Source organism: Eucalyptus grandis, chromosome 9, assembly GCF_016545825.1.
Source record: "Eucalyptus grandis isolate ANBG69807.140 chromosome 9, ASM1654582v1, whole genome shotgun sequence".
NCBI classification, from domain to species: Eukaryota; Viridiplantae; Streptophyta; class Magnoliopsida; order Myrtales; family Myrtaceae; genus Eucalyptus; species Eucalyptus grandis.
In genome coordinates this window covers 12,617,526-12,630,823 of record NC_052620.1, presented here as the reverse complement: position 1 = coordinate 12,630,823, position 13,298 = coordinate 12,617,526, and the positions used below count along the sequence as shown (strand labels likewise).

At 39.8% G+C, this 13,298-nt stretch overlaps 1 protein-coding gene across 1 annotated transcript; it reads right to left on the bottom strand.

The window, feature by feature from the left end:
* Positions 1 to 10,899: 10,899 nt before the first annotated feature.
* LOC120288399 (glycine-rich protein 1-like) lies at positions 10,900 to 11,448 on the bottom strand. Its single transcript, XM_039302354.1, has one exon. It carries the CDS (start codon positions 11,446 to 11,448, stop codon positions 10,900 to 10,902), a length of 549 nt encoding a protein of 182 aa, XP_039158288.1.
* Between the last annotated feature and the right edge of the window lie 1,850 nt (positions 11,449 to 13,298).

Sequence of the window (13,298 nt, the reverse complement as noted above, 5' to 3'; positions counted from 1 at the left end):
TCAATCAAAATTGCTTGACAAAAATCTTTTATCTTAAAATCAACAAGATTAGATACCGAAATGGCACTAATTGGTTAATTAGTGTAATCAAGTCTTCGACCCTAGATTGTCTAGTTGCGTAGGAAGTGAGGTATACTCTCATACCTCACTTGGTTTCTAGCATACCCCAATAAGCTAATGGCAACTCCTTTTTGCGAAATTCTTTAGAATACTCCAATGTCAAGTGAGATATAGGTTTGGGAGAGCCCGCGCCCAATCATGGGCCTTAGGTCCGTCCTTTAGGTAATACCCCTAAACCTATCCCTCCCCCCGAGGGGTAGGTCGCGACAAGATGAAGTAGAAAAAAATTAAGCAACCTTAGAGTATGGTTGTAAGGAGGGCTAAACGACAAATTAAGCCTCTCTAAAGATATGGTTTTGCTTATTTGGCAACATATGGTCTTACAGTAATTGAAGAGCTTGGTATTAAAGAACCTTCTACATTTCATGAAGCTACTATTTATTCTAAATTTGAGAAGTGGCTTGTTGTGATGAATTAAGAGATATAGTCTCTCCATAAGAACCAAACTTGGGATTTTGTGAAATTGCCTGAAGGCAAAAGAGTTTTTGGGTGCCAATAGGCCTTCAAAGAAAAGAGCAAATTTTGGAGGTTGAAGATTAAAAATTCAAGGTACATTTTAGTCAAAAGAAGGGGATCGGCTTCAGTAAAGTGTTCTCTCCGGTTGTGAAACATAATTCCATTCATGTGTTACTCGTGTTAGTAGCCATTTATGATCTGAAACTTGAGCAACTTGATGTTAAGACCACTTTTTATATGGCGACCTTAAAGAGACAACATATATGTCTCAATCCAAGGAATTTGTTGTTGAGGGTAAAGAAGATCACATTTGCAGGTTGAAACGTTCTTTATATGGTTTCAAGTAATCTACATGGCAATAGTACAAGAGATTTGATAGATTTATGTTAAGTCATGACTATTCACGAATTACGCATGACAATTGTGTGTGCTATAAGAGATTGCATGATGACTCTTTTATTTATTTGATATTATATGTAGATGACATACTTATTGTATCGAAGAACATATGTGAGATACAAATTTTGAAGAGGCAACTTAGTAGGGAATTTGAGATGAAAGATCTTGCAGCTACCAAGAAAATTCTTGGTATGGAGATTCGTAGAGATAAACAAGTTGGGAAGTTTTACCTTTCGCAGAAGTAGTATAATGAAAAAGTGCTTGAACGCTTTGGTATGAAGAATGCCCAACCGGTAATACTCCTTTGGCATTCCATTTTAGGCTTTCGACTTCTTTATTGCCTAAAACTAAAGAAGAGAAAGATGAGATGTCCAGAGTTTCGTATTCTAATGCTGTAGATAGTCTCATATATGCTATGGTTTGCCCTCATCAAGATATTTCACAGTCTGTTAGTGTAAATATAAGGCACATTTGAGTAAAGCTCATTGGCAAGCCATGAAATAGATTTTTCGGTACATCCAAGGTACCTCAAATGTGGGTCTGGTCTTTAATAAAGATTGTAATATAGGACATTCGGTTGTTGATTCTAACTACATAAGTGATTTCGGTTAGTTGGAGAGCAATTTTGCAAGATAAAATTGATTTGTCTGCCACCAAAATAGAGTACATGGCAATAGCAGAAATGGTAAAAGAAGATCTTTGGTTGAAGCATTTGATTACAGAACTTGGAGTGAAGTAGGAGGGAGCTTCCGTTATTTTTGGTAATAACCAAAGTGCGACCTAGTTGATCAAGAGTACGATATATCATGAGAGCACAAGACATGTCGACATACAGTATTACTTTGTGCATGATGGGGTTACCAAGAGTACATATATGATGAAGAAATTATTTGTGGCGAATAATCCGGCAAATACGGCTGGCGAGTTGTTGGTCTTGACTTAGTCATTTGATGAACCTCAAGCTAGCCCTCATGGGTCCTTATGGCTTGGGGTGCATCATCTCGACTTTTTGAACTTTTCTAGACCGTTTTTGAGTTAAATAAAAAATTAAGAAAAATAATTAGATGACAATCTTTAATTTACTGTGAGAATAACAATATATTATAAATTATAAAAACTAATAAATAAATAATTATGAATGGTCGTAGATTCTACCATTTTAAGAATTTATGCCTTTCAAAAAGCTGTCAAAATTGTGTGAATGCTGGATAGTGGGCATTTGCAAGGCTATTGGTTCATTAACATTATTGTGAAGTGTCTCGGGCCGGTCCTCATCAGCCCAGTGGCACATAGATGCATTGAGGTGTCTTGGCCTTTGCTTGGGGTTGTGTGCCGTGCGAGATGAGGTCCGTAGCCTGCCGTTCAGACCATACAAGTGGCTGGACAGCAAACTTTCAACAGTTTTCTGTTGGATAACATTTTTTTCATTTTCTGATGTTTAGATCATCTAGTAAGATGAGATAATGCACTATCATTTCGTAGTCAGCAAGAGGCCTATACCTTGCATTCAGGAAAATAATTTTCTTTTTAAAAATCAGAAAATATTGGCTTTTCATAAATTTTCGTTTTCCTTCCTGGAATGGGCCAGGAGCAAGCTGCATGCCCATCTCAGTTTGTTTTCTTGTGGTAGAGGAAAAAATAGAAAGAAGCAAAAGTCGAGAGGTAAAAGTAGAGGAATGAAACACAATAACCTTCCTCATTGCAGTTGAGAATTTGGAATCAAGAACCCACAGGAATTATCCATCACTTCCTGCAGAAACATGAATTTACTGGCCGGTCGTGTGTTTGAAAGCACTTCACTTGTTCCAGGCTGACCTAGAAGATCACAAATGATCCACATCAACGGCTTCATCAAATCAAGCATGGATATTTTCTTGAGCCGTCACTTGAGCGATACCGCGTCCAACTTCTCATTGTTGACTTGGTGCCCATGGCATGGGTGTATTCAATAGGATGCTCTTGAGCAAAGCACGTGCATGAGAGGGGAGATACATTGGGACTTCGTATTTCGATCCCAACACAGCAACGACCGTAAGCCCTTCGTATACCTTGATCCAACCTCCGAGCTGATCAGAAACCAAAGAGTCTTGTTTCTGTTTAATGTGAGTTACTGCATGAAAGCTTTTCTCCAGCTTGATTTGAATTGCGCTTACCAGATTGTTTTGGTTCCAAGGCTACCATTTATCCTGTAGTTTGAGTTTAAGGGCTTTAACGTTGCGCCAAGCCGATGACAAAGGAATGGCTATATCTGTAGTCCCACTGCTCAAAAAGATAAAAGTTTAATCTGTGAAAGTAAATATTTGGTACTATTAATGTCTAAAACCAAAAAAAGACATCTTGATGATGAATCAATATATAACTTCCATAATTGTCAATTAATGTTTATGCACTAATTCTACCAATTGTAATACAATCATGATTGTATCTCAAATTAATTAAATGTTGCAAACTCAAGATTAAATGCATTGGCATGATTTTCTTCTTCTTTCTAACATCTAATACGCCTTACCTATATATCCAAATCTGCATTTGGGTCTCTATGAGTTCTTTTAGAATCTGCAACATCGATGATTCTGTGTCACTTTCTATGTAGTGTTCTGTCGAACCAGGTCACTGTGTCAGCGAAACCGCATGATTTATCATTCCCTAGGAATTTTCCATGCCCTTGATTTGATTGAAGTTCTTGTATCATGAACAATTCCAGGCTAGAGTATAGTTCACTGGAATATACAAAGGGTCGCTGTGGAAAGCTTCCTGCACCTCTTTCCTTGTCATTATCCGAGTAATGTCCAAACCCATCTCTGAACATCAAATCCTACTTGCAGAGAAAACTGAGGATTGAGTATCAAAGTGCCGTCAAGCTTTCTTACTGCTCATTTTCCGGCCTCTAAGAATAAATTTAGGAGTTATCTCACCTGTATGGGGCTCGCAGATGGTCTCATAAAGAGGTTAAAATTGTTGACGTCTACAAATTCATTCATGTATGCTTCATCCCAGGCTTTATTGCAGCCATCAGAATTTCTATCGACAGCGCAAAAGTTCCGTATGTTTCCGTATGTAGTGTCTGAGATCAACCCATGATTCCACAGGTAATCAGCCATACCCGGTTCTCCAGTTTCGTCGTCAAGGAGGGTTTCCTGGCTAGGAAATTTTTACCCAAGAAAAGAGCACTAGCTTAGTCCAGTTTAATAGCAAAATAGATATGCTTCGACATTGAGATTCGACATTAGTCATCTCACCAATATTCCCTTCAGATTGATGATTGGTCGCACGATCCCCAGGTTGCGGTTTGCTATCAGTCGAGCGAGTTGAGGCACACAATGTCCTGGAATAAGCGTTTATTATTAAAAACACGTGCGTGACCTAAAATTACGTTATACATTAAAATGGCCACAGAAAACGCGAGCCTGCTTAGCTCTATCCGGCAGCATAGAAGTCTCGGTATTTGTATTTCGGAAAGATTTCGAGCCATTTATTTAAGAATCTGTGACTGTCCATGGCTGAGATGGAAAGAAAAGGAAATAACTTGAGACTTTTTGAAAGAAAGTGTAGAGTGGAAGACTCAATAATCAAACCAGGGCAAACAGGTAGAGCAAGTCATTAAGTCCCGACCGGTGCTGTTATCTCCGATTGACTCAGCGAGGCTGAGGATAGAAAATCCAGCTCCAGCAGGGGTAGGAAAATAGAAACCACAAGATGTTATTATTCAATCTTCATCTTAAATATGGATTTAGTGACGACGCATTGCTTATGAATCTGAAAAATGTAATCCAAATATAAAGACAAAAATGGATCATTTAGTCTGCCGCCATGAAAAAGCCGTTACTTTGGTCTGAAGTTATACCATATAACGAGTTAAAAGGGTAAAACTAACCGACAGATATAATGAAAATGTCGAGACTCCATACTACAATCTACACACTAATTATGTCACTATTTAAACTTGGCACATTTTTTTGACAAAAAAAGAAGAAAAAAAACTTGGCACCTTCTCAATTGAGTTTCGTCTTGGAGAGAGGCGGGCCTAAAGTTTCTTGAGTTTGATTTTCCCTGATCAATAAAACCAAACAGCAAGTCACATAAGGTAATAGCCATTCGAGACATTCAACGAACGAGTCTTAATCGAGATTTAATATGCAAAGCGTTGCGGAAACAAAATTACCAGTGTTCCATGCAAATTGTCTCTTAAAAAGCTTCCCGTCGGGCAAGAACTGGAAGGGTCCAATCTCTTGAAAGGCTCCGTACCCGATTGTCGTGGCGCTCGGTCCTCCATTGAGCCATAGAAGCAGAGGTTTAGACTCTGCATCCGATGACGCTTCAACCAGCCAATAGAACAGCTTCTTTTTTTCGTTTATGGTCACATGTCCCGAATACTGAGCAAAACTCACGTCCATAGGCTGTCCCGGTAACGCCGTAATCTTGGCATTTACCGCTTCATCTACTGAAGGTCTAGCAGTGATGGCCGACACTAGTAAGTTCAATAAGAGAAGGCAAACGATATTCGATGACACTTGTTTCGCTATGTTTCAGTTGTCTTTTGGTGGGGCTTCTTCTTGATGTTCTTGGAATCCTTTTTCCTCTTATGTAAATGTATACATTGTGGTGTTAACGATCGACTGAAGATATAAAGTTGTTTGCATGGTTGTGGGTAAATAATTGTATTTTGTTATCTATGGTTAGCAATAGAGGTAAGTAGTTCCAGGCTCTGTATAGGTTTCATTTGAAACATAAAACCTACCAATTGGAGCACGTTCCTCATTTTTTAGAACTTGGAATCTGCCATACCTACCCTAAATCCTGAAACCTACCCTGTCACAAGTTTTAGGGTTTACCTAGGTTCCACTTATTTTTATTAATTAAATGATTGCAATGAATTAAAACCTTTAATGACCTCAACTTACTATTACAATTTATTGACCATATAGACATACAAAAAATATGAAAATTAAAAAAGTAAAAGTCTTAGTCATAAAATAAAAGCTCAAATTAGTATTTCCAAATTATACATTCATCATCAAGCGACATGGAAAATTAGAGGATCACGCAAAGACATGAACCGATAAAAACATTAAAACTTGTTTGAGGTTCTAGGTTCCAAGTTCCAAGTTTCTCCAATCAAGAACCTTGAATCTACCCGTTCAAATAGGTTTCTCATTTTTTGGAACTTGTAACCTACCTTGCATACATTGGAACTTAGAACCTACAAGTTCCCATCGGTTCAATTATCAAGTTTTAAGGTTCTACTCTAGAACCACACCCGCCCCTAATTAGCAACAATACATCATTCTTCTAGAGTTTTAGAAGGTTTTAAAGTAAGATATTTGTTTTGGCAATGTTGACCTTTTCTAAGTTGTAAGCACAAGGAATGGTTGAATTAGGATTGTTTCAATGAAGGGCAATTAGTCTTGACACTGCAATGTAGGATATGTTACCAGTGAAAAAAAAAAGAAAAAAAAAAGCAAAAAGAAAGGAAAAGAAAAGAAAAAGGAAAGGAAAAAAAGAAAAGAAAATAATAATAATAAATTCAAAAAAAATCACGTTAGCGCCAGCTGGTGTCCACGTTACCGATTTCCAGCCAAAATTAGCTAAATGAACTATATTGTCAAACCACCGGCCGCGGTGGCCCCACTGGATAAGGCCCTGCTAATCCTCAGCTCAGAGGTGAAGGGTTCAAAACCCAGGGGAGGCGCTAGGTGCATTAAGTGTGACTTAGGGGTGGTGGGTCCTCCTGTTTAAGTGTCACCTGGGGGTTTACGGTGCGGCTGTCGGCTGCAAGCCGGTTCCTCCAGCACCAAAAAAAAAAAAAATTTATTGTCAAATTATCAAAAGGTTTATGACTAGATTAACAAAACTGAGAGGTTTAGAATTGAATTGAGACAAGTGCAATAAGTTTAGTAATTTTCTCAATTATTTTGATGTCACTAAATCCTAATAGGAAATAGGTGGCTGGTAATATAAATTTGAGCAATCCACTTAGCTATGACAAATCTATTAGCATCATGCCTGATTGAGTTTTTTGAAGCCATTGCCAAGAGATCTAGTGAGATTACTATTCTTGATCTGTAGAGAAGGAAAAAAATTTAGTATAAAAATTTCTCTTCATACTCATACTTCTTGACCGTATTTGTGCATTAGAATAAGAAAAACATATATCCCGTGACCTGACTTTCATTTTTGTCAAGAAAAGATGTATGTCCTTATTCCATATTTTGATAAGCAATTGAGGAGAACGTGCAGTTGGATGGGATAATAAAGGAGCACAGGGAAGGAGAAGTTGAGAGTACTAATTAATTAATCACTATACGCTTCACTTCTTCTTCTTCTTATAATACTGAAATATCTTAGAATATTTTTATGATATAACTAGGGTGGACAGAGATATGAAAATAATGCTAGCGGGATTTAGTCGGGCAACAATGTCAATATTAATAGTACAAAAGCGATATGCTAGGAGACCGATTTGGTCCTGTTATCGCAAAACAAACAGCCAAATGAAAGCCAGCTCTCTTTATAAACTCTCTTCAGTAAAGACCGAGTTTAAAATTAGCAAATTTGAGAACTTGTCATTGTGTAATTGATTGGACGATTACAGTGTAAAAAGGTACAACAACTGTTAAAATATGTCTCGAGTTTAAGCCCAATGCAAAATTATGAATATTCCAAATTAGATATGTTGCGAATGTTCGAAATCGAGCAAAGAAGATCCGAAAATCAACTTCCCAAATTTGAATCTCCGTTGGAGAGTCTGGCTACTAAAATAGGAAAGTCAAACTTTGACTAGGACTTGGATTTTGTTTAAAATATACAAAGATATGTTTTGGATAGAAACAAAATCCTATGAGAAGTTGGCAAAAGAATAAGGGTTTTACTTATATATAGACTTGAGGCCGTGGGTGATAGAGGTGGATCACAAATTGTCTTGAAGCGCCTCGTGAGTGCTTGGTGTTCCGCTGTTGATCGTGAAGAATTGGTCTTGAAGTGCCGCCTCGTTGTCGAGTGCTTGGGAGGGATTTTCTTTGTCATGAATTACATCTAAGAAGGTTTAGTGTTGAAGCCAATTAAATTTTGTGGTAAGATTTGCGTGTAATTCCTTCGTGAGATTGAGAGATTATTTCTTGAGGAATTTCGGGTTTAAACACTATGTGTGTTATTGGGTGTAATTGGGGCTTGGGAAATACTGAGAGAGTGTTTGAGTGACTCGAGTGTGTAATCTCCTTGTATCGCTTGATCTATAGTGAAATTCGCTGCTTCTCTCTCCGTGGATGCAGGTCTTTACGACTGAACTATGTAAATCTGGTGTTCGGTTTATTTTCTTCTTCCATCTATATTTTGTTCGATCGTTCGCCTTAATCGCAACAAGTGGTATCAGAGCCAGGTTTAGCTAAGTTGAAGCAAATCGATGGCAACAGAAGAAGTAAAAGTGAGAATCAACAGATTTGATGGGAAGGATTTTAGTTTCTGGAAGATGCAGATTGAAGATTATCTTTATCAGATGAAACTGCACTTGCCCTTGTTTGGGGAGAAACCAAAGACAATGAAGCAAGCTGATTGAGATTTGCCGGATAAACGAGCTATAGGTGTTATTCGGCTGACATTGGCTCGTAACGTCGTGTTTAATATCATGAAGGAGAAGACCACTGCTGATTGATGCAAGCCTTGTCGGATATGTATGAGAAGCCCTTTGCAATCAACAAGGTTTGTTTGATGCGACATTTGTTTAATTTGAAGATGAGAGAAGGTGCATTAGTTGCATATCATATTAATAAATTTAATGTGATTGTTAGTCAATTGAGTTCAGTTGAGATTGATTTTGAAGGTGAGGTAAGTGCTTTGATTCTGTTATCCTCATTGCCTGATAATTGGAATACTACCGTTACTGCTGCTAGTAATTCCTCTGGGTCAACAAGTTTGACGTTTGATGGGATTCGAGATTTGATTCTGAGCGAGGATATTCATAGAAGAGAATCTGGTCAATCTGTTTCTACTGCTTTAGTAGGTGAAAATAGAGGAAGATCTGTAACACGTGTGGGTAAAAGTAGTACCAATATGAACAGACGTAGTCAATCTAGGACTGCTAATATTGTTTGTTGGAGCTGTGGTAAGAGGGGGCATCTTAGAAGGGATTACCTTAAGCTGAAGAATGAGAAAGGTAAGGAAATTCTAGTTGATTCTGCAGATAATGTTGCGGCTGTAGCAGATAATGTCGATTATGTCTTGTCTGTCACTAATGATTCATCGTTTGATGGATGGATTATGGATTATGGTTATTCATTTCATGTCACACTAAATAGAAATTGGTTTATCACTTATCAGTGCACGGGTAGTGGTAAAGTTCGGTTGGGGAACAACGCTAAGTGCGATGTTGTGGGTGTTGGTAATGTTAAAATCAGAATGCATGATGGCATTGTGAGGACATTAACTAGAGTGAGGCATGTTCCAGAGTTGAAGAAGAACTTAATTTCCTTAGGTGCCATAGATTTAGCTGGTTGCAAGAATTCTTCAGAAGGTGGAGTTCTAAAGGTTGTTCGAGGTGCCCTAGTGATAATGAAAGGAATTAAGCACGAAGGCCTATATAAACTTCAAAGTGAGACAATGACAAATTTCACTGCAGAGACGTCGGATGCATCTGTTCGAGAGTCTATTGACCGCTCAAGGAAGACCTGGATGTTTGTGCCAATGCACAAGTTTGATGCCGATGTCAAGATCACGCGGTTGAGAGTTTTGATCGAGACAAAGACTGGTAAGTCGATCAAGCATGTGCGGACTGACAATAGCATGGAGTTCTGCTTGAAGCTGACAAATAAATTCTGCATGAAAGAGGAGATAGTGAAACACCGCATTAGTGCTAGTAAATCACAACAATTTGCAGAATTGATGAGCAGAATATTACTAGAGACGACTCAAAAAATTATTTCTAGTGCTGGTATTGCTAGGAAAATCTTAGCTGATGTGCTTAGTACGATAAGCTGCCTAGTGAATAGATCCCCATCAACTGCTATTGAATCGCGGACTCCTGAAGAAGTGTGGTTAGGTAACGTTGCTAGTTATTCTATCATTAGAATGTTACGTTGCCATATTATTTTCGAGTGAGTGATGGTAAGCTCGATGGGAGAGCAATGTGCATATTCCATGGCTATGCACAAGGTGAGCGAGGCGATTGGTTGTGGTGCTTAGATATAAATTCACATGTTAACATCAGAGAAGTTACTTTTGACGAGTCTCCAGTACTTCTGGCTAGGAGTGATTATAGCAGTGTTCAAATGGATCTGAATGGTGTTCAGCTTGAGGTGGAGTTGCGACCAGAAACTCCTGAAGTAGCGAGTACGAGTACGAGCAAAGTAATTGTTGACACCTAAATTTTGGCGACCCATTTAGACATTTAAAAATTATGGGTTAATTTTATCCCTGAAAAAATAAAATCAGATGGCATATAGTTTAGGAACATTTTTGTTTATTTTATTGGACCGACGGCAAGTGCAAATTTTTCACATATTCCGTTCAGATTCTTCACACATTTATGCATTTTCGAACAAAAAGGAAAATTTTGGATAGAATATGTGAAAATACAAAAGGGGAATATTGCACAAGGTGGATATATTTCAATGATATATTTAGGGGTATCATGCGCAAACAAAAAAAGGAAAAAATATATACCGTAGAGATACATTTTTTAGACCTAATAATACCTCGCGTGCAATTTGTTTGAAGGGGCCACACATATCAATCCACACGGCCACAAAAGGGGGGCTTCTCTAAAAAAATTGAGAAAAAAAGGGAGAAGGAGAAGAAAATTTCTTCTGCAGAAAGTGCAAAAGGAAAAACTGCAAAAAAAAGAAGAAGAAGAAAAAGTCGAACTTGAGAGAAAGAGTAGGAGAGAAAAGAGAAAGTAAAAACAGTAAAGGTTGATTTGACCTTTACTGTTCATCATCTTCCCCAAATCCACTCCTCACCCGCGCTGCAACTCGCGGAGACCCGACGCCGGAGCTCCGACGAAGCCCGCCGCTCCCGATGATCGCCGAGCGCCACCCACCACCGCACCACCGCCGCTCCCGGCCTCGCACCGCACCCCGACGACCGCGCTCTCGCCCTCGCCGACGCCGCGCCGCTGCAACACCCCTCGCTCGCCCGCGACGCCGCCCGTTGATCTCCAAAGCTCCGCCGCGCCTCCACACCGCCATTGGTTTGCTTGCCCTTGGCTTCACCCGACACCCGAAGCTCGCGCCGCCCGACGCCGCTTAGGGGCTGAAGCCCACCGCAACCAACAGCCCAAGACTCATCACCGACGCCCCCGCCACCGGTCCCGCCGCTCCCGAGCATCGCCGCGCCTTTGCCGACGCCATCGCTGCCTCGCCCGACGCCAAGCATCGCCCGCCCCGCGCATCGCTGAGCCCGACGCTTCCGCGTCTCGCAACCCGCGATCGGCGCCGAGCACGGCCCGGCCAACGCCGCAACTCCGGATCCGTTGCCCGACATCGCCGGAGCCAGCACCGCTTAGTCGCTACGCCTCAGCCCAACGCACCCCAACCGGAGCCGCGCCACCGCGACACCAGCCACCTCCGCGACCCGAGCGCCCCAACTCCACCTCGCCCGTGCCGATCCGCTAGACGCCGCCGGTTGCCGCGCCAAGCACCTGCAACGTCGGCACCATCCCCGCTGCTGCACCACCAGAGCCCGACGCCTCCGCCTTGCCTCGCGCGACCCGCAAGCCCCTCGCCGCCGACGTGCCGCTCCCGGTGCCTTGCCGGACCTCCGGTCCAGCCATCCTTGGCTGGACCCCACGGCTGCGAAGCCCAATAAAAAAAAAAAACAAGAGAAAACACATTAGGTAGTTTTCTTTAGTTTATTTTATTTTATTTATTTTACTTTTATCTTGTTTTTTTAGTATAATTAGTCTTTAGTATATGATTGGAAATTCAACATATTACCGGATTCGCAACCGCGCAGGATTTTTTATTTCATCTATAAGGCCTTAGATGAAATAATTAATTAAGCGGGAATAAAATTGATATTTTGATCTTTAAGGCTTAAGATCAATTTATTGATTTTATTAGCGAAATATTGTCTCTTGATCTGAACGATGTGCGGTATTTCTGATGATTTTGAATGAATTGTCTCGTCTTAATTGCCTTGTTTATCTCGAGATATGTTTGAATTAGAATATTGCATGTCTTAGGGTTTACATGTTTAGAATAGGAATTTTATTTAAAAAATCAAAAAAATCAATTTAGGGTTAGCTTCATTTAGATGCATGTCATTTAGGGATTGTTATTAAACCCATTTAATTAGAAATTGCATGACATTAGAATTAGGTCATTTAGTTAATATTGCATTGCATATTGCATGATTCTCATTAATTAAGTGAAAAATAAAAAAAGAAATTGCGTGGTAATTAGAAATCATATCTAGGGTTGTTGATGTGGTTTTTAACTTAACATTGCGATGGCTTTCGTTGTTTTGAGGTAAGTTTTTGCAATTTATTTATTGTTTATCTGGGTGTTAAATTAGTGGATTGCGCATTCGCATGATCACCTCACATGTTAGGAAAATATATTTAAAATCAATTTAAGCTGCCTGCAAAAACATTTTTTGAAAATAAAATAATGGTACCGAAAGGGCATTAGAGAAATATAGTGTAACCAAGTCCTCGTACCCATAGTCTCTGGTTCGTAGGAGTAAAGTGAAACTCCCATTACTTTACTTGGGTTTCTAATCGACCCACCAAAAAATAGATTAGTGGCGACTCCTGATTAAAAAATCAATTAGTGGCGACTCCTGATTAAAAAATCAATTGCATGCTAAAAACATGAACCTAAGTCGCGAATTGATATGGGCTTGGGAGAGCCCGAATTAAGTCTAGGCTTAATAATCCATTAGCCAAATTTTAGGTGGTTCACACCCGAAAAAATTGGTCGCGACAATAATCGACATAGATGGTGCTTGTAGCGAGGTGGAGCTTATAAAGCCAATGGTTGATGTAACTGTTGAAATTAACAAGGTACGTATTCGATCTCCTGACAGATATGGATGTAACAATGGTTTTGCTTTATCTGCGGTTAAGGAAGTTATGTCGGAAAATCCTTGCGGAGCAATTAAAGGTGCATGTGGAGTTAGTATTCTGATGAGGTCCTTGGTTATAGCGAAGTTCAAGCGAGACTTGGACTTGGACAATATCTGTTGTGGTTGAGCCCATCGGGGGCTATGGGAAAGTAGCAGCAAAGTTTGAATTTTTGTGAAGCGATTGCGACTTAGCTCAAACGTCGGCCAAGGTGGAGATTGTTAAAATATGTCTCGAGTTTAAGCCCAATGCAAAATTACGAATATTC

Coding starts and splice junctions, on each gene's coding strand:
- LOC120288399 (XM_039302354.1), bottom strand. CDS start 11,448: ATGTCGGGCAACGGATCCGGAGTTGCGGCGTTGGCCGGGCCGTGCTCG.